Below are 18,163 nucleotides of genomic sequence, written 5' to 3'. Positions count from 1 at the left end.
AGGTGTTTAAATGTTGCTGTTTTTACAAGTCTGTTGCTGTCTGAATGGAAATATTCCCCAAGAGAGGAATAGTTCCACTTCGCTTCCAAAGGAGCCGAGCGCTCCGGGCAGAGCTCGGTTATTTGGAGACCTCTTAGAGACATGTTTCTGCAACATTCTTTTCAGAGTTGATGCCAAGGCAGAAGACAAACTGTAACTGTAAGAAAGCATCCGTTGCTTGAGGATTTTCATGTCAGTGTTGTATTTATGGTTTTACAATAAAACAACCTTTAGGAAAAAAAAAGAAGTGTCTGAGATTTTCTATTTCTTCAAGCACGTGTGAGACCTCATTCCGTGCTGAGCACCTCTGTGAAGAGGAAAAGGAAAACCTGCACTGAAGAGACCAACATCTCAGCACTGTCTCTTTGGTGCTCTTCTTTTGGGCTCCTTTCTGCAGGACAGGGTGCACAGCGGCTGTTTACATGGAGAGTCAAAACACCAAAGGGCACAGAAGTCTGCGTAGAGGCGATGTCAGTCTTGATGTGACTCAAGGTTCTCAGATGAGGAAAATGGGGATCAGGCAGTTCTGGATGGAGCCCCAGCTCCGAACAAACAGCACACAGTGCAGGGAATTGTCCCGTATGGAAGTAGTGCGTGGGCCTGGGGTCAAAGGAGGAAGAGCCCAACCCTACTGCTGGCGAGTCCAAGGCACGTCGCCTGTCACCCTTCATGGAGCCTTTTCTTGGAATGGATATCTGCTGGGATTTTCCAGTCTTGTCAAAAAAAAACCACAAAAATTAAAGAACTGCTTGATAGAAAGGTTGTAATTGATCTGTTAATTCAGAACCCAAAGTTGCAATATGGCAATAGGCCTAACTATGGAGTAAGACTGTTTCAGTTAGCATTTGAATGTGAAGGTAATGCCAGCAATCAGAATATAGACTCACAGAATCATAGAATTGTTTGAGTTAGAATGGACCATTTAAGGCCATCTGATCCAACTCCCTGCAACAAACAGGGGCACCCACAGCTCCACTGGGTGCTCAGAGCCCCTCCAGCATGACCTTGAGTGTAACAGTAAGAACGGCCATAGCTGTGGAGTAGATTAGGTATAAATGAACAATTCTAGAAAATAATAAGCTTAGATGCTCTTGCATCTTGTGAGTTTGGATTTGTTTGGAAATTGCGATGACAGAGCACTGGAACTGGCTGCCCAGAGAGGTGTGGAGTCTCCTTCACTCAAGACCTGCCTGGATGTCCACCTGTGTGACCTACTGTAGGGACTGCATGGGCAGGGGGTTGGTTGATGGTTTCTGGAGGTCCTGTCGAATCCCTGCAGTTCTGTGATTTTGGAAGAGGTAAACGTAAAGCCAGAAGGCAAAGCAGGCTGGAGAGCAGTGCTCCTTGGCTTGCTGGTGTCTTCCAGCACCGAGTTGTCCTTTTTGTTAGACCCTTTGGAAAGGATAAATAAAATTGCAAATTTTAAACGTAAGAGGCTTTAGCTGATCCTGCCTTATTTCCCTATTCTCTAGTTTCTGCTGTAACAGGAAAGAACTATTTTAGTCACTATAAAGAAAGAAATAGGAACTCAGAGTTCAGGTTCTGTTTGTGGTGGGATCTGTGGTGGGATCCCATCATTTTCTTTAATGTCGGCACTGACAAACCCAACAAAGCTGGTTGAACTCACCCTCTCCACTCTCGTCTTCAACACCTTGCTTTCCTTGGAGTTTTGCTCATCCTGAGATCCTCTGCGTGGGAGCAACGTGAGGAATGGGGACCAACAGCCTGGGTGTGTGGCACAAGCAACCCAGCCATGTGCTGTGCACGTGTCCACATGAAGGCGCAGGTGAGCAGAGACCCTCCAGGCCTTGTAATGTCCCTTCGGCCTCTCAACTTCTCCATCTCTCACCCCCCCATCCATGCCAGAAGCCAAGGGGTTCCCACAGCCCCCACACAAGGACACACATAGAGGGAAGTGGCTGCATGTGTGAGCCCCAGCTGAGAGCAGGCGTGTCCTTGTGTGTGTGCCATGGGTGAGAAATGACAAACAGTGAACACGAGGTCAGATTTTTAAAAAAATTTAATAGCAAAGTATTGTCAGTGCAATAGCATGGTACAAAGAGCAAAGGCACCGCCTGCACAGTGTCAGCTGCTAGCCAAGGTGGGCAATGGGCTGCTCCTGGTCTGTGGGTTACTGGTGAAGGAGGAACCATAAACCTCAGCACGGTGCAGAGTTCTGAAGGCACAAAGAATTGCACAGCATAAGAGCAAAGCAGCCACCAGCTTGGAAAGGTGCTCACATTGGGCATTGGCTCTTGCTGGACTGTGGCACTGAGTAGCTGCCAGAATCCTGCAGGCTCTTTCTATAGAGAGTACAGCTATCTCTATGCTGTGCAGCAAGGCAGAATTTAACTCTTTAATATAAAACATACAGGCATAAAGCATAAGGGAGTGTAGATCAGTTTCAGCCAGATTTGCAGCCTGGTTTCCACGTATCAGCTTCACTTCTGATCACTGACAGTGACACCTGTGGTCTTGCCATGAGTAACAGATTTTTACAGCCAGCTGAGCATCTATGGCATTGCTGGCATGCAGGGGTTTCCAAAGCACATCCTTGACCTGCAGAGATGTTCACAACGTGAATTGGTCATTGGGATAGTCCCCCTGCTGTCTGAATGGGTGCATCCCTCCTGCAGAGCTCAGTGGGACCAAGGAAGCCCACCCAAGGAGCGTGGTGGGCTGCTGAAACCCTGCTGCTCTGCTCTGCCTCTGTCAGAGGAAGGGAGGATGGCAGACGCCTGTGGGCTTTGCAGTCACACCTCTGGGGCCACACAGACGTTGGCCAAGGCTTCCCCAGGGAGCTGGAGCCTGCCCAAGGCGAGGAGATGGTGCAGGAGCAGCAGCAAGCGCAGCTGGGAAACGTGGTGCAAGAAAGGGTCACACAGAAAGCATTTTACCTACCCAAAGAGAGGCACAAAGAGGGAGTTTTGTCAGTTTGTGCTCCGCTCACAGATGACAGCAGAGGTACAACAGCAAGCATGGAACACCAGTAGGGCTTCGGTGCCTTGAGCACAGCGGGTGCACAGAGTGCCAGGGCTCCTTGTGCCTACACGGCACTCCTTGTTTTGCTCGGTGCTCTGCAGGGCACCACAGCCCTCACCAGTCCAGGTCCCCTTTGGGCCCTGACGGCCGCCTGCTCCTCTCGCTGTAGAACTGTGCAAACCAGCGCCGGTGCTTCTGGATGCCAGCATCCTCGCAGACCAGCAGTGGCTTGGGCAGGTACTGCTTGTTGTTCCAGATGGTCACATCTCGCTCAAACTGCGGGGAGAAAGCAGAACCTGCAGCCTCATGCATGCTGCCCACACAGCAGGATTGGTGGTTGTGTTCCTCCCGGATGGCTGTGGGAGTGCTCTGACTCTTTTAAATGGCAAGAATTAAGAAATCACAATTGTTCAGCTCGTTGCAGCTCCCAAACAAGAAATAACTTCCAGCTTCGAGTACCTCTGCCACTGGAACAGAAGAGGACGTTGTGAAGGCAGGAGCTGATCCACCAGAGGCTATTGATTTGTGGGATGCCTCCAGCAATCAGGCATCATAGAATCATAGAGCTGCTCAGGTTGGAAAAGACCTTAAAGATCATCAAGTCCAACCACGACCTAACCATACTACCCTAACTCTAACAACCCTCCACTAAATCGTGTCCCTGAGCACCACATCCAAAAGGTTTTTAAACACATCCAGGAATGGTGACTCAACCACCTCCCAAGCATTGCAGTTCTTGGAATCATCATACATTAAGCACCCCTGTCTTAAATTCCACTCAAACACACGTGCAGTGAGATTTATGGAGTTTTGGTGTTGTGTTTTTTTGTTTGTTTGTTTGTTTGTTTTGCAAAGAGTTCTGCAGAAATAAGTGCTGCTCATCACAGAATCACAGAATCACAGAATTGTAGAGGTTGGAAGGGACCTCTAGAGATCATCGAGACCAACCCCCTGCCAAAGCAGTTCCCTACATCAGGTCGCACAGGTAGGCGTCCAGGCGAGACTTGAATATCTCCAGAGAAGGAGACTCCACAACCTCCCTGGGCAGCCTGTTCCAGTGCTCCGTCACCTCACCGTGAAGAAGTTCTTACGCACATTCGTGCGAAACTTCCTGTGCTGCAGCTGATGTCCGTTTCCCCTCGTCCTGTCTCCACGTACCACTGAAAAGAGACTGGCCTCACCGCTATGGTCGCCACACCTCAGATATTTATAAACCTGGATCAGGTCCCCTCTCAGTCGTCTTTTCTCAAGGCTAAACAGACCCAGTTCACTTAGCCTTTCTTCATAGGGGAGATGCTCCAGGCCCTTCACCATCTTTGTGGCCCTCCGCTGGACTCTTTCCAAGAGATCCCTGTCTTTTTTGTACTGGGGAGCCCAGAACTGGACACAGTACTCCAGATGAGGCCTTACCAGGGCAGAGTAGAGGGGGAGGATCACCTCCCTCGACCTGCTGGACACGCTCTTTCTAATGCACCCCAGAATGCCATTGGCCTTTTTGGCCACGAGGGCACACTGCTGGCTCATGGCCAACCTGTCGTCCACCAGGACGCCCAGGTCCCTCTCTGCAGAGCTCCTCTCCAGCAGCTCATCCCCCAGCCTGTATTGGTGCATGCAATTATTCCTCCCTACGTGTAAGACCCTACGCTTGCTTTTGTTGAACCTCATCCGGTTTCTTACTGCCCAGCTCTCCAGCCTGTCCAGGTCTCGCTGAATGGCAGCACAGCCTTCAGACGTGTCAGCCAATCCTCCCAACTTCGTATCATCAGCAAACTTGCTGAGGGTAATCTGCATTTGTAAGATATATTAAGCCAACATTTAAACAATATGAGCTAGCACAGCTAAGTTTGGTTTGGGATAGGATCTTGGCATTGTAAAACCATCTTTTGACATTGAGAAGGTCAAAATGGACATTAAAAACAAAAATCAACAGTGTGAGTGGAGCAATAATGGAAGGGGTCACCTACAGAGCTGGATGGGAGCAGTCTTCTAAGGAGCTTCCAAGGCTCACCCAGAAAAGTCTGGGCCATAGTCTGGCCCCAGCTGGAACAGAGACCTCCAGAAGGGTCTTTCCTCCACTGCTGTGAGTCCCTTCTGAAAGGACTTCTCTATCAGGAAGAGCAAGAGTTGCCAAACTTCATGATAGTTTAACAGTGGGAGTATTTCTTGGCACAGGTCCTAAAGCAACATCCTGGGATGCTGGAGATCTGGATGCAGCCATTAGACCTCCTAAAAACTCCTTGCAACTCTGGGAGAGGTCACCTATGCCCCAGTTTCCCATCTACAGGACAGGCACAGCATCTCACTGCCACCCTCAGCAGATGAGGGAATCCTCAATACTAAACCTTGAGCTTCCTTCTTTGGGCTCCTAGGACTGAAAGATTGTGCCCAAGAGTGCTCAACTCCCAAATATGTGAGCCCACAGGGGCAGCTGCTCCACACAGCATCCCACACTGCAGGACACCACCTCCTCGGAGCCCCACCTGAATGCATTCTGCCCTCAGGATGAACTTGGGGATGATGGCTGGCACGTTCTTCTGGTAATAGATTTTGTGGACCACGTTCTGCAGGAGAGGCTCCAGGGGCGTCACTGTCTGCAGGATGATCCCATGGCCCAGGAACGCATGTTTGAAGTTGAGGAAGACCAGCCCTGGCCCTACCTGCAGAGAACAGAGCACCCTGAGGGATGGAGTCCAGTGGTCCTGACTGGAATCTCATCCTGTGGGCCAACAAAGCCGTCCATCAGCTCAGGGGATGATGGTCGACCCACTCTCACAGAAAGGGGCCAGGCCCTGTTGTTCACAGCCTCCTGCCCTCCCCACTGCTCACCCCGAGAGCTCTATGGGGCACAGGACGTACCTGCCGGGCTGACACCGACAGGTCCAGCAAGGGGAAGCGCTTCCCAAAGATGGTGGCTGTGTGCTGGAGCTGCATGCGGGAGCAGTGCCTGTGGGGCTCCGGCTCTGGCTGCCACTCAGCCTGAAAGGGAGGTAACAGTGAGATGGGGCTTGGAAGGGTAGAGCACGGGGAGAGGGAAAGGCTCAGAGATACAGAAGAGACGTGAACTGAAGAGAGGGGACGTAAAAGGAAAGAGGCAGGAAAGGGATCTGGCCTGGGGGGCTGTGAGCAACGCGTGGCAACCAGGGGAGCCAGGGCGCTACCTCCCAGACGTGCTTCATGAAGTCCCACAGCCTGGACTTGGTGTATCTCAGGTCAGATCCGCTCAGAATGGCTGGGCCATGCAGGAAGGCCAGGTGAGCTGTGTCGGCTGCGTTCTCAGGGATTTCCTGCATGGGGGACAAATTATGTCAAGTGCTGAATTCTTAGGATCATAGAATCCGAGCTCACCAAGTCCAACCATCAGCTCACCCCACTGACCATGTCCCCCAGCACCATACCCTGGGATAGTGAACCCACCACTCCCTGGGCAGCCCGTGCCAGTACACTGCTACTCTTTCTGACAAGAAATGTTTTCTAATCCCAAACGTTTTGAGGTTTAACTGCTTAAGTCCACCAGCATCCCACCAAGATGGCACGCAGAATGGACTGACCCCAGCACAGCTCTGCTCATGCCACTCTCTCCTCCAGCCTCCACAGTTCCACCAAGAGATGACAGAAGCAGCATTTTGTTCTGCTTGCCAGCAAATCAATGTGGTTATGAAGATTAACAGCAAAATAACCGCGCGTTTTCCCATTCTGTGATCAATGAGTTGGAGAGCCTGCTGACACTAAGCGCTGCAATTCTTGGAGAATCTTTTTTTAAATTACATCAGTTATAAGTCAAAGCAAATGAACAGATTCCCTTTAAGCACCCAGCACATCTGCTCCCTCTCAAGCAGCCCGTGGTTCACGTTTGGGGAACATCTGCCACATTCTTGGCACGTGGCACGGTGATGCACTTCCAGGACCAGGCTCTGTGCGGTGGCTCTGGGTTTAGTGGAAGGAGGTATCTGGGGATGGGTCGGCACTGAAGGAAGGGACCCCAGCCCGACCGTGCTCCCACCTGGATGTGTGCATCCACGAAGTGCTCTGTCTGCCCCCGGAACACCCAGTCCCCAGTGATGATCTCAGGCTGCTCAGGCACAGCCCAAGCAGGGCCGGTCCCGTCGCAGTGGTACCAGAGCAGCAGCATCCCGTTCACCTCACAGCATGGCCAGCTCCGCACCTTGGCAAAATCTGGCACTGAGGAAAAGAAAAGGATTGGATAAAAGTGGCATTTCCAGCATGCTCAGTGTCACTTCACCCAGGGCTACAGCTCGGAGCTCTGGCAGCATTAGCTTGGCACAGGCTCTCCCTGCTGCCATTTGCCACCCCTCAGGCTGCTGAAGGAGAAAAGCAGCTCCTGAAATTTGCTTTCTGTTTACTTTAATGTCATTTCTGTGTGCACGAGTCCCCCCAGGAGGTGGCAAGCCCTGCAGCCTGCTCTCACTGCTCAGAACCATGCACAATGCACTCGTCCAGTGAATCCCCTTCCAGTTCCATTGAGCTAAAGCAATGGCTTCAGTTATAGGTGGGCAGGAAGCAAAGCCAGCTGTAACTGCTGAGCTCGAGTCATCCTGTTTTGGTACAGCCGTGCCACGGGTTGCATTTGGAGCAGTCCTCCACTCTTTCCAACCTTCCCAGTGAAATTGATTTGGGTGTTTATATGTAACCAGCTGTCAGAAAACTTTTCTTCTACTCAATGGGCAGCTTTCGCTTTCTTTACGTTTTTTTTTCCTAGCTGGCAAACAAGCCCAGAGGGCATACTTTCCTTATTATTTAAGTTTGCACATCCGCTTGGGAGGCTGAAGGATGCAAGAAATTAGGTTTTGCTTTCCTAGAACCATAGAATGGTTTTGGTTTGAAGGGACCTGAAAATATCATGTTCCAAACCAATGACTGACAGAGGGGGCTGGACAAGACCACGGGTGCCACTTAGAGTTGCAAAACCCATCTTTTTGATGGGATCCATTGCATTGGAGGACATTCCTCACCCCATGCACATACTGGGTGCCCTGCGAGCCCAGTGCCAAAGGGGCTGTGCACCAAAATCCCCCACCATTCCCTCCATGCACACAGATGGCTCCTTAATCTGTTTATCTCAACCTGACCCATTTGGGAGCAGCGCAGCTGTGTGCAGTTCTGTTCCACCAGTAACCATGGCTGTGAATAAAGCAATCTCACAGGAAACAATGCACTTTGGCAAGAGTTTGCCTATGGCCAGAATATTCGTTCTCATTTTGCAATGAAGCACATCTTTCTTCATTACTTGGAATCAAATTTTCATTCAAATGCAGCTCCTGAGTGCGTGCGTATGCAAAAACTAATGCAGTATTAATCTGCATGGTGCAATCCATAAACTGTTTATCTCATCTCATATGGATAGAACGATTTCTCCACTTTGGGAAAAAAAATCTGTTTAGTAGTTTTGCTGTTAATTAATGTTATCATTACTATCTGAATCAACTCCAAATTGACCTTCTCAGGAAAATAATTAGGAAGAACAATCCAAGGGAGAGCTCAAGGTAAATTCTCTCCACGTTTTCAGCCATGTTTAGAATGGCTGATTTCTTTAAACCAGTGCAAGCCCACCAAGTAATTATTACAGGTGAAATTAAGGATTTCTCTCTGCATGGTTGCCACAAACCATATTGAAAGATGGGTGTGAAAGCCTTAAAAAGAGGAAAAAAGGTCACATAGAGATTATTTTATCTGTTATTTAAGCATTGAATTGGTATAAGCCGTCACCGTACTCTGAGTGCAGAGTAATTTCTGAAACCCAGTGGGTGAAAGTCCCGGGTGTGATTTAACATATGACAGGCCATCAGAATGCTGTGTCCCAAGGAAGTTGGTGTGCTGCAGGAAATGAGGGAGCAGCGTGGGGGTGAGCTCTGGCAAAGACTGTTTTTCCTTTCCTAATCAGATTTTTAGGCACTGCCATCGCTCTGGGTGCTCTCTGCAGAGTTGGGGGAGGTTCACCTTTTCCAGCATATGGGATGTGGGTGCATTTCCCATCTTCTCCTCGGAAACGCCAGCCGTGGAAGGGGCACTCGATGCAGCTGCCCACCACGCGTCCGCCAGCAGCCAGGTCAGCCCCGAGGTGTGGGCAGTACGAATCCACCACGTGAGCCTGGCCGTCCTGCGTGCGGAACGCAGCCAGCCGCTCTCCTGTGGGAACACGAGGTCATGAGAGCATCTGCAAAAACGGAGTGAGGGGTGCGGGATGGAGGGGTGGCTCAGCCCCATCTGAGTGGGCAGCAGGAAGAATCGCGGGAACATTAAGGCTGAAAAAGGCCACTAAGATGATGAAGTCTAACCGCCAACTTGCCCCCTCCATGCCCATGTCCACGTCCACAAGTGCCACATCTCTGTGGTTCTTGAACACCTCCAGAGGTGGTGATTCCACCACTCCCTGGGCAGCCTGTGCCAATGCATTAGCACTCATTATGAGAATGTTTCCTAATACCCAAGCTGAACCTCCCCTGGCACAACACGAGGCCATCACCTCCTGTCCTATCACTGTTACCTGGGAGCAGAGGCTGACCCCACCTCACCACAACCTCCTTTCAGGGAACTGTGGAGAACCATACGATCTCCCCTGAGCTCCCCTTCCCACCCTGACCCATCCCAGCTCCCTCAGCCGCTCCCCATCACACTTGTGCTCCAGACCCTCACAGCTCCAGGCCCATCTCCGCACCGCTCCAGGGCCTCCGTGTCCGCACTGCAGTGAGGGCCCAGCACTGAGCACAGCGCTGAGGTGCGGCCCCACCAGTGCCGTACAGAGGGACGATCCCCTCCTGCTCCTGCTGGCTGCACTGCTGCTGACACGAGGCAGGATGCCGTGGGCCTTCCTGGCCACCTGGGCACACTGCTGGCTCGTGTTCAGCCGAGCGGTCGACCAACACCCCCAGCTCCGTTTCCCCATACAGTCTTCCATCTCTCTGCCCCAGCCCTGTAGCGCGGGGTTGGTTTGACCAAAGTGCAGCACCCGGCGCTCGGTCTCGAAGCTCGTCCCGTGGATCAGCCCGTTGTCCAGACCTCACCACCAGGTGGCAGCCCGCACCCGGCTCCCGCATCCCCGCCCCGTCCCTACACCCGCACGGCCCCGCACCGCTCCCAGCACCCCTCGGCCGACCCTGGCTGCCAGGTGCTGCTCATCCAGGTGCAGTCAGCGAGCTGAAGCCCAGGGAGCTCCGCGGTCCCTGTAGTGTGTATGCGTGTTAACCCATCACCTTGGGAAAGCTTTGTTACAGATGCTGTAATTTGGAGCTCACACAGAAGGAAATGAGACAAAACTGGAGATCAAAACCCAACCGAGCTTCAAAATCCAAGTTCTGTCTGTGTTTACCCAGAAAGCTGTGTTTGATGACAGGTGACAGGCAGTGAGCTATTATCACAAAGCTACTTCTCTTCGTCTCGTGGTCTGGGCAAAGAAAACTCCCTACCTTCAAAGCTAGGAAGGATTCTCTCTGCTGTCTGGCAGAACAACGTGGTTTCACTGCCTGGAGGTGCCTCCCATCCCAGCACTGCTGTGCACTGGAAGGCAATGGGGGCTGTGCTGGCAGCAGGCACAGGGAGGGGAGGTGCTCGGGGTGCGGGTCCTTCCCCTGCCCCAGGTCACAGGCAGCCTTCCCCCACAAGCAGCACTTTTCCTAGCACCAGCTCTCCTCTTTGCCTGACTGAGTCTCAGAGCAAATGGGGCAAGCAGGGAGAGGTTTCAGCCCGTGCAGCTGTGTTTTGGGAGGTGCACGGTCCCCAAGGCTGGTTCTTGAAAGGACCAAGTCAAATGATTTTATTTCCTCCTGTTCTCTTGCTCATTTCTTTTATAGCAGGGCCACGTTTCCAGGCTATGCTCAGAGATGCTATCCAAAGCAATTAAACATTCACAAACCTGGAAGCTACGAGCTGTTTAACTTCCTTAATTATTGGCAGTCTTCTTGGCTGCAGTATCCTGCCATCATGCTGCAACGCGAACTGATGTTACCTGTATGCTTAGCCAGAAGTGTGGAATGGGTGCCAGGGGCAGGGATTTGGTTGGGCAATGCAAGGAGCCTCAGTGTAACCAGCAGGCTGGTAGGGGATCACCAGGGTGTGTATATGAATTGAATAATTCTCATCATGAGAGAAGAAAGAAAGAAAGAAAGAAAGAAAGAAAGAAAGAAAGAAAGAAAGAAAGAAAGAAAGAAAGAAAGAAAGAAAGAAAGAGAGAAAGAGAGAAAGAGAGAAAGAGAGAAAGAGAGAAAGAGAGAAAGAGAGAAAGAGAGAAAGAGAGAAAGAGAGAAAGAGAGAAAGAAAAAGAGAGAGAAAGAAAAAGAGAGAGAAAGAGAGAGTAAACCATGACAGGAGAAGATGGCTCTCTAAAGCAGATCTGGGAAAGAAAAAAACACACCTTCGCCACTGAATCTAAGGGATTTCAATGCAGAAACTTCCCTTCTAATGAGGAAGGCAGCTGGACATGTCCCAAATAATCTTCAAGATAGAAGGACCATGGACAACCCAGCACCCCTCCGGATGCGGCTGTGAGATCCGATCTGCCCTGGGAAAGGCGGAGCTTGGGCAACAGTGCTGGGAGGGCAGCAAGGTGACCTGGAGTCCCAGGAGGAAGCCCAGGGGTGCCCTGCATGCTCACAGAGAGCCATAACGTCTCCAGTGCCCCAGCTGGGATACCTGGTGCCTGTACAAAAACTTGGGTTGTGCCACTCCTCGTGCCCACATGCCCATGTTGGCTGGGATGCCCCAGGAGAGGGACATGCAGAGATGTCCCAGTGTCGCAGCAGATCTCATGCAGGGTTTTGGGGTGCCCCAGCAGGGATGCTCAGGGAGGGATGTCCTGCGCACTGATAAGGAGCCCAGGCAGAGATCCGGCATGGGTGCAGGATGCCCAGTGCCATAGTGAGGATGTCCCAGTACTCGGGATACTCGGGCAGGGATCGCCCTGTGCCTGGGCAGGAATGTCCTAATTCCCCAATGGAGTTCCCATCTGAGATCTCCCATGTCCCGGCGAGGATGCCCAGGCAGTGGGACCGGTGCGATGGGGCTGTTCCAGGGGAGGTGCCCGGGGAAGGGATGACCCGGATAGCCGGCAGGGCTGCGGGTTGGGGCTCTCCCCACTCCCGGGCGGGGATTCCCATGCTGCAACGCCCCGGGGATCCGTCGGGGCCGCTCCGCACCCACCCGGCAGCCCGGACCTCTCCTCCCTCGAGTCTCGGCGGGGATCCCGCACTCACCGAGCAGAGCGAGGCTGCGGACGGCACCGCGGGGCAGCTGCTCGGAGTCGAGGACGCGGTACCAGCCGTTGGGGTAGGGCGGCGGCAGCGCTCCGGACCGACGGGAGCGGCGGGCTGAGATCCCACGGCTCGGGCCGAGAGCCGGCAGGTAGCCCACACGGCCCGGGCCGCGCCGCAGCTCCAGCGGCCGCCAGGTGCCGGGCAGCAGGACGAGGAGGAGGAAGAGGATGAGAAGGAGGAAGAGCGGCGTCCCGTCCCCCAGCCCCGCGGCCAGCAGCTCCGTGCCGCACCACCCCATAGCGCGCACGGCCCCAGCGCCTCCGCCTCCTCTTATAGAGCGGGCGGCCCCGGGCGGGATGATGCTGGGCGGGCAGGGCTGGGTCCAGCTCACACCCCCCGCGCCCAACCGGCATCCCCGGGTCGAGCAAGGAGCCGGGAGACCGTGGAAACGCCCGACCGAGGAGCAATGAGTGCAAGCTGCGACCACTTGGACGTAAGGAATAACGTGTCTCCAGGCTGGGCTCTACACCAGGTCAATGCGTTAATTAGACCATCGTATACCACACCACCTCCTGAGCCACTGTCTCAGCCTTAGAACGCGGTGTTGGGGCCGGCGGGGACGCTGGCTGTGTGACAGCACTCTGAGGTGTTCAGGAGCAGAAAACAGAGATGCTCTGTGCAGAGAGGACAAATCGGCACCAAGGAAAGGCTGGGCAGTGTGAGCTTGTTGTAGAGTGGGGCCGGGAAGTAAAGTTAGATTTGGTCCTAAGGATTGCACAGCTCAAGAGGTAACTGTCAAAAGTCCACTTGTTGCCCATAATATAGATAGACTCAGAGATCTGCAAGTGTCAAAAAGACCCAAAGTACCCACCATGATACTGAATAACAGAAGTGGGAGAAGCACACAGAAATGGAGCATCTGGCTGAAGGAAAATCAGCAAAAAGATGGATTCAGAAAGGCTGAATATCTGAAGGAACTCATACTAGAGGCTCAGGCAAAGATAGATGACCTATTGGAAACATTTTCTAGAAGTCAATGCCTCTGTTGCTCTGCAGGAGATTGAACACAGCAGCTAGAAGTAAACAGGCAGTCCTAAAGAGAGGGACAGTGTGAGCCCTGCCTGGGTGAGGAAGAGGAAGAATGATGATTTCTGAGTGAAAAAACAAGCTGAAGGAGGGCTGATCAAAAAGAGATTCTCAATAGCAGCTTTCCAAGGGCAGAAAAGCACATAACAAATACACTGACTGCACTGAAACAGAGACCTTCTTGAGTGGTTTGGGGAATGGAAGATCAATGAGTCTTTGCACTGTGCTGAGCAAATCCATCAGACACTGCAGCAAAGGGTTCTCCAACACAGGACTGAGTATAACTCAGTGAGGAAGAGTCAGCAGCATGTTTGTGAGCAGAATTTATGCCTCACCAGTAGAAATGGGAACTCAGTGAAGAGCTGAATAAGTTCATGCTTTGTTCTCTTGGACTTTCAAGACACTTCCTTTAAGGCCGAATACAAAAAGCCCCTAAGTAAACCTGAAATAACAGCAGGGGAATCCTCTTTTCTTATGTAATTGGTGAGGAGATAGGAAGCCAGGAGAAGGAATAACTGCTCAGCTGGAGAATGAGGACTGGCGTTTGTATCTGCCTGCTCACGAGGAAACTGGGAAAGGGGATAAACAGACATCTAAATCTCCTGATGAAAATGGTTCTAAATTATTCACTACAGTAAAGTTGACCGTGAAGTACAGCAGAAGAAGCCTTGCAAATCTCTCGGTGACTGACAGGCAAGCAGCAGTGCCTGCCAGTGAAATGCAATGCACATGGCCAAGGCCCACAGAGGGGGTTAGCTGTTAATTGGCACTTAGCAAGAGAGCTGAGCGTTGCTTGACGTGGTCTCTGTATCTGTTCACTGCTCCAAACCGCTCAAAAAGACAAATGTGATGTTAGGAATAATAAATACTAATGCTTTTGTAGACAGGATGATCTAAGCATATAAGAGAGACAAGGTCCGTAGAGGACAATAATATTTTCTATTAGATGAGCTGATAGAGATGGAAAAAAAGTTGACAAGCTTCCAGGCATAGTAGCCCACCTTTCAGAACTGTTAGGAATGTAACTGGGAGCAGAGCAAAAAATATCTGTACAGCTGGTGAACTGCAAGGTGTGTGTAATAGTGGGGACCTCATCTTGTGTGGGGTGAACCCAGAGGAAATACAGAGAAAGGAGGAATGTGAGCAGAAGCAGGGAATGGCAGCCAAGGGAGGCATGGGGAGAAGCTATAGATCTGAATTCTTGAAAATCAGAACTGCAGGAGGAGGACAAAGCCTTGGAGAGCTGGGCTGCTGGCCACAAAATGTCTCAATGACATTTTCCACCAGATAATCCTACCTGTGTGTTCATCTTTCCAGGAAGCCCACCCTGACCACTTGTGCCTGCTCTATGTGAGTGCACCTTAGTGGGAAAAGATGAGGAAAAAAGAATTTTCTTCAAAGTCAGTGTTCTTCAACCTTGTCTCATCACGTTTTTCTTTATTTTTAGTCTGGTTTCATAACTAAACAAAATGTGCAATCAATCTTTCTGTTCTCAACAACAAGGTTTTGATCTTGCATATATCAATCACAGATGACAGGAGGGCACAGCTCCCAAGAGGGGCATGTCTGCTGTCACGTTCCTGTGCTCTGAGCCCTAACACACCAATTATCTGTTCTCACCTGAAGAGGAGTACACCCAGACTCCATGCTCCAGCCTGCCAGCTGGCTCTGGGGTGAGGTACATCCACTGCAGCACCAAGTCTGGTGCCATCAGCTTCTGCCCCCACATGCCATATTGACAGAACTGGGCCAACTCTGGCTTCGTCTGATTTGCTCAGCATCTTCCAAAGCTATTCCTGAGGCTGGGTGCCTCACATTTATGATGTCTGATGTCTTTAAATGTCATATATAGCAGATTGGAAAGCAATCCCCTAATTTTTCTGTTCCCCGTAGGTAAGGAGCACATGGGAATTGCATGAGTTGGAAAGTCCCTGGAACTAGTTTATAAAGATGTAAAAATATCCCAGCACTAGTATGAGTGATGAGATGTGCTAGGCAGATCCATGTCATAGGATCACAGAATCATAGAAAGGTTTGGGACCTTTGAGGGTGACCTGGCCCAAGCTCCCTGCCACAGCCAGGGAGATCTTTCTCTAAATCGAATGCTCAAAGCCCTGTCTGTCCTGACTTTGAGCACTTCTAATGGCACGGCTTCCACAATTTCTTTGAGCAAGCTGTTCCAGTGTCACTGCTCTCATTAAACTGTTTCTTCTTTGTGTCTCTCTAAGCCTCCCTTCTTTCAGTTTATAACAATTGCCCCTTGTCCTGTCACTACAGACCCTGGTAAAAAGTCTATCTCCACCTTTCTTACAAGCTGTCTTTATGCCTGAAATGTTGCAGTGATGTCTTCTCAGAGCCTTCCATTCCACAGGCCAAACGAGCCCAGCCTCTCTCCATAGCAGAGCTGTGGGGGCACTGCAGAATAGAGGGAGCGGAAGGTCAACTGGTCAGACTGGGAGGGTCTTGGGGGCCAACTAGAGAACACTGGGAGGGATTGGAAAGTCAACTGATGGGACTGGAGGTCAATTAGGGATCACTGAGAGGTCAACAAATGTCAACAGGTCATTGAAAGGAACTAGGAGGGCGTTGGGAGCCAACTGGAGGGTAGTGGAAGGAAAGTCAACTGATTGGACTGGAAAGTCAACTGCAGAGCTGGGCTGCACGATGTGAGGAGAGCTCTGAGCACTGGCATAAGCTACTTGGAGCGGGTCTGAAGGCTCAGGAGTGCAGCCAAAGAGGCTCTAAGGAGATGGGTGTTGCTTTTTCTCCAGTGGCATGAAGATGTGCAAGAAGTCCCCAGCACTGACCATTTGGCTTAACTCTTTCCAGGCCTCTGTTTTACAGCAGCCTTGGGGGGCTGGAAGTGCCCAAGCATGCTTGTTGTACCTCCTGGGACATGGTGTGCAGGCAGCTGAAGCCCAGTCATCTCTTTTTTCATTTTGAAGAAGGAAATCAGTATTTTGTCAAAAATAATATTTCCCTACAAAATATTGCAAATGTATCTATGTTGCTTTACCTTTAGAAAATGATTCCAGTGAAAGTTCCCACTTTCTCCTACTTTACATTAAGCTATGCATATCTGTGCATGTAAGTCCCTTTTTATTTCAGACTGTTGTTATTTTTCACACCATCTTTGCCTCTGGCCACTGGTGTTTTGTGTCCCACTCTCCCCCAGCCACACTGTACTCAGAAGAGTGGCAACGGTCCATGAATCTCCTGCAGGGAGAGCTGAACAGAGCCAACAAGGAGGTGAGCTGTGCCAGGAGCTGTGCTGCCTGGTGTCTCCACTGGCCACATCTGAGAAGGACCTGAGTGTTCTGATGGCCGTCAAGTTGACCATGAGATACCAGTGTGCCCTCATGGCCAAGAAGACCAGTAGTGCACTGGGGTGCATTACAAAGAGCATGGCCAGCAGGGTGAGGGGGATCCTCCTCATCCTCTACTCTGCCCTGGGGAGGGCACATCTAGATTATTTATTATTGTGTCCAGTTCTGGGCTCCCCATCTGAAGGCAAACAGAATTATGTGGGAGAGACCAAGAGAGTTCCTCTGCTTACAGGGTACCTAGGGCATGGGATTCACCACTGAGCAGTAGCATCCAGCATCTCCTGGATGTGACGTCCAACCAATATTTCCTGGCTGCGATGAAGACTCCAGCCATGGAGCCTATGAGAAGGGGAAGGTTGGACATCAGAAAGTCTTATTTCATGTTCACCATCTCACCTGCTCCAGGTGTGTTGAAGTGTTGAGGGGTGGCTCTGGAAATGGCCCCTCCAGTGCTGAGAGCCCTGGCCTTGCTCCCACTAGGCAGCGTCCACAGGCAACATGCTTCTATTTCATCCACTTCACACTCTCTATAGCACACAGAGTTTTTCTCCAAATAACTTCTGTGGACCTTTTAACTAGTTTTCCAGCCCCTTTGTAAAGAATACAATCTATACATTGGCAACAGTTTTTCCACATATAGCTCTTCACTGACAGCAGCTCGCAGAGCTCTGCCATAGGCAGCACTCAGTACGTGCTTTGCTTGGTTTCATGCATTAACTTTACCACTCCTCTGTCTTGTAGATGTACACAAAAGGCATTACTGGAGCGTATATTAGAGCCACACATTTTCTGATTTCAATTAAATTTTAACTTTCTCAGAAGAGGAATTCAGCTTGTTTAGTAGCTCCATGATGACTAGCAAGGCTCATATATTCCTAACACTTGATTTCCTCATTTATGAAATTTCATATCGTCTTTTCCCCACTGGGGCTGATGCCTTGTCCCAAGGCAGATGAAACACTTATCTGGGTTCAGTGCTGATCCCCTGAAGCCTCTCAGTTCTGTGTGGCTTTTCTCTGCTCAGGAAAGGCTCATACCATTCCCAAGCAATGGGACACCACACAAGCATTCACCCCATCTTGCAGCTCGACTCTCCTGCATCCAGAAGGTGCCAGACATAAAAAGCAGCATCATATTATGCATGTGCTAATTGCTAACAGGCAACTGTTAATTGCTTGCAGCAAACCATGATTAAGAAGGTTGCCATAACATGCCAGGAGGAAGTCACAGGAAAAGCAAAGACCACTGCTTGCTGCGGAGTCTTCACACAGATCAGCTGGTGGATGCAGTTGTACCCACCATTTACACAGCTCTCACCCTGCGAAAACCCTGCGTGCACCCATTGCCTTCAGATGATCAAAGAGCCTGAGGACACAGCATGAATGGAAGCCGTGCAGTGAGAGCGTCTGTGCGGGCTGAGCCTTGCTGCAGGAGTTTGTGATCTGGGCTGTTCCTGGTGCCAGGAACAACAGCCTCTGGAGGGAAAAATGAATGGAGATGACATAGTGCTTAGACCTGGGCTCCTAA

The 18,163-nt window shown here is 51.0% G+C and overlaps 1 protein-coding gene across 1 annotated transcript; it reads right to left on the bottom strand.

The window, feature by feature from the left end:
* Window positions 1-3,135: 3,135 nt before the first annotated feature.
* LOC104913710 (cholesterol 7-desaturase nvd-like) lies at window positions 3,136-12,522 on the bottom strand. The gene is made up of 7 exons (XM_085239657.1): window positions 12,225-12,522; window positions 8,977-9,165; window positions 7,022-7,200; window positions 6,180-6,305; window positions 5,878-5,997; window positions 5,502-5,678; window positions 3,136-3,297 (listed from the first exon to the last, which is right to left on the bottom strand). Exons 1-7 carry the CDS (start codon window positions 12,520-12,522, stop codon window positions 3,136-3,138), a joined length of 1,251 nt encoding a protein of 416 aa, XP_085095783.1.
* Window positions 12,523-18,163: the final 5,641 nt, after the last annotated feature.

This window comes from Meleagris gallopavo, chromosome 19, assembly GCF_905368555.1.
Source record: "Meleagris gallopavo chromosome 19, MGAL_WU_HG_1.1, whole genome shotgun sequence".
Taxonomy (NCBI): domain Eukaryota; kingdom Metazoa; phylum Chordata; class Aves; order Galliformes; family Phasianidae; genus Meleagris; species Meleagris gallopavo.
This window is presented reverse-complemented; position numbering and strand designations above follow the sequence as displayed.

Excerpts from the sequence above, each read along its gene's own strand:
- LOC104913710 (XM_085239657.1), bottom strand. The coding sequence starts at position 12,522 with ATGGGGTGGTGCGGCACGGAGCTGCTGGCCGCGGGGCTGGGGGACGGG. Across the intron at positions 9,166-12,224 it reads CCGCAGCCTCGCTCTGCTCG|GAGAGCGGCTGGCTGCGTTC; the intron begins GTGAGTGCGGGA and ends GTGTTCCCACAG. Across the intron at positions 7,201-8,976 it reads CATCCCATATGCTGGAAAAG|TGCCAGATTTTGCCAAGGTG; the intron begins GTGAACCTCCCC and ends TCTTTTCCTCAG.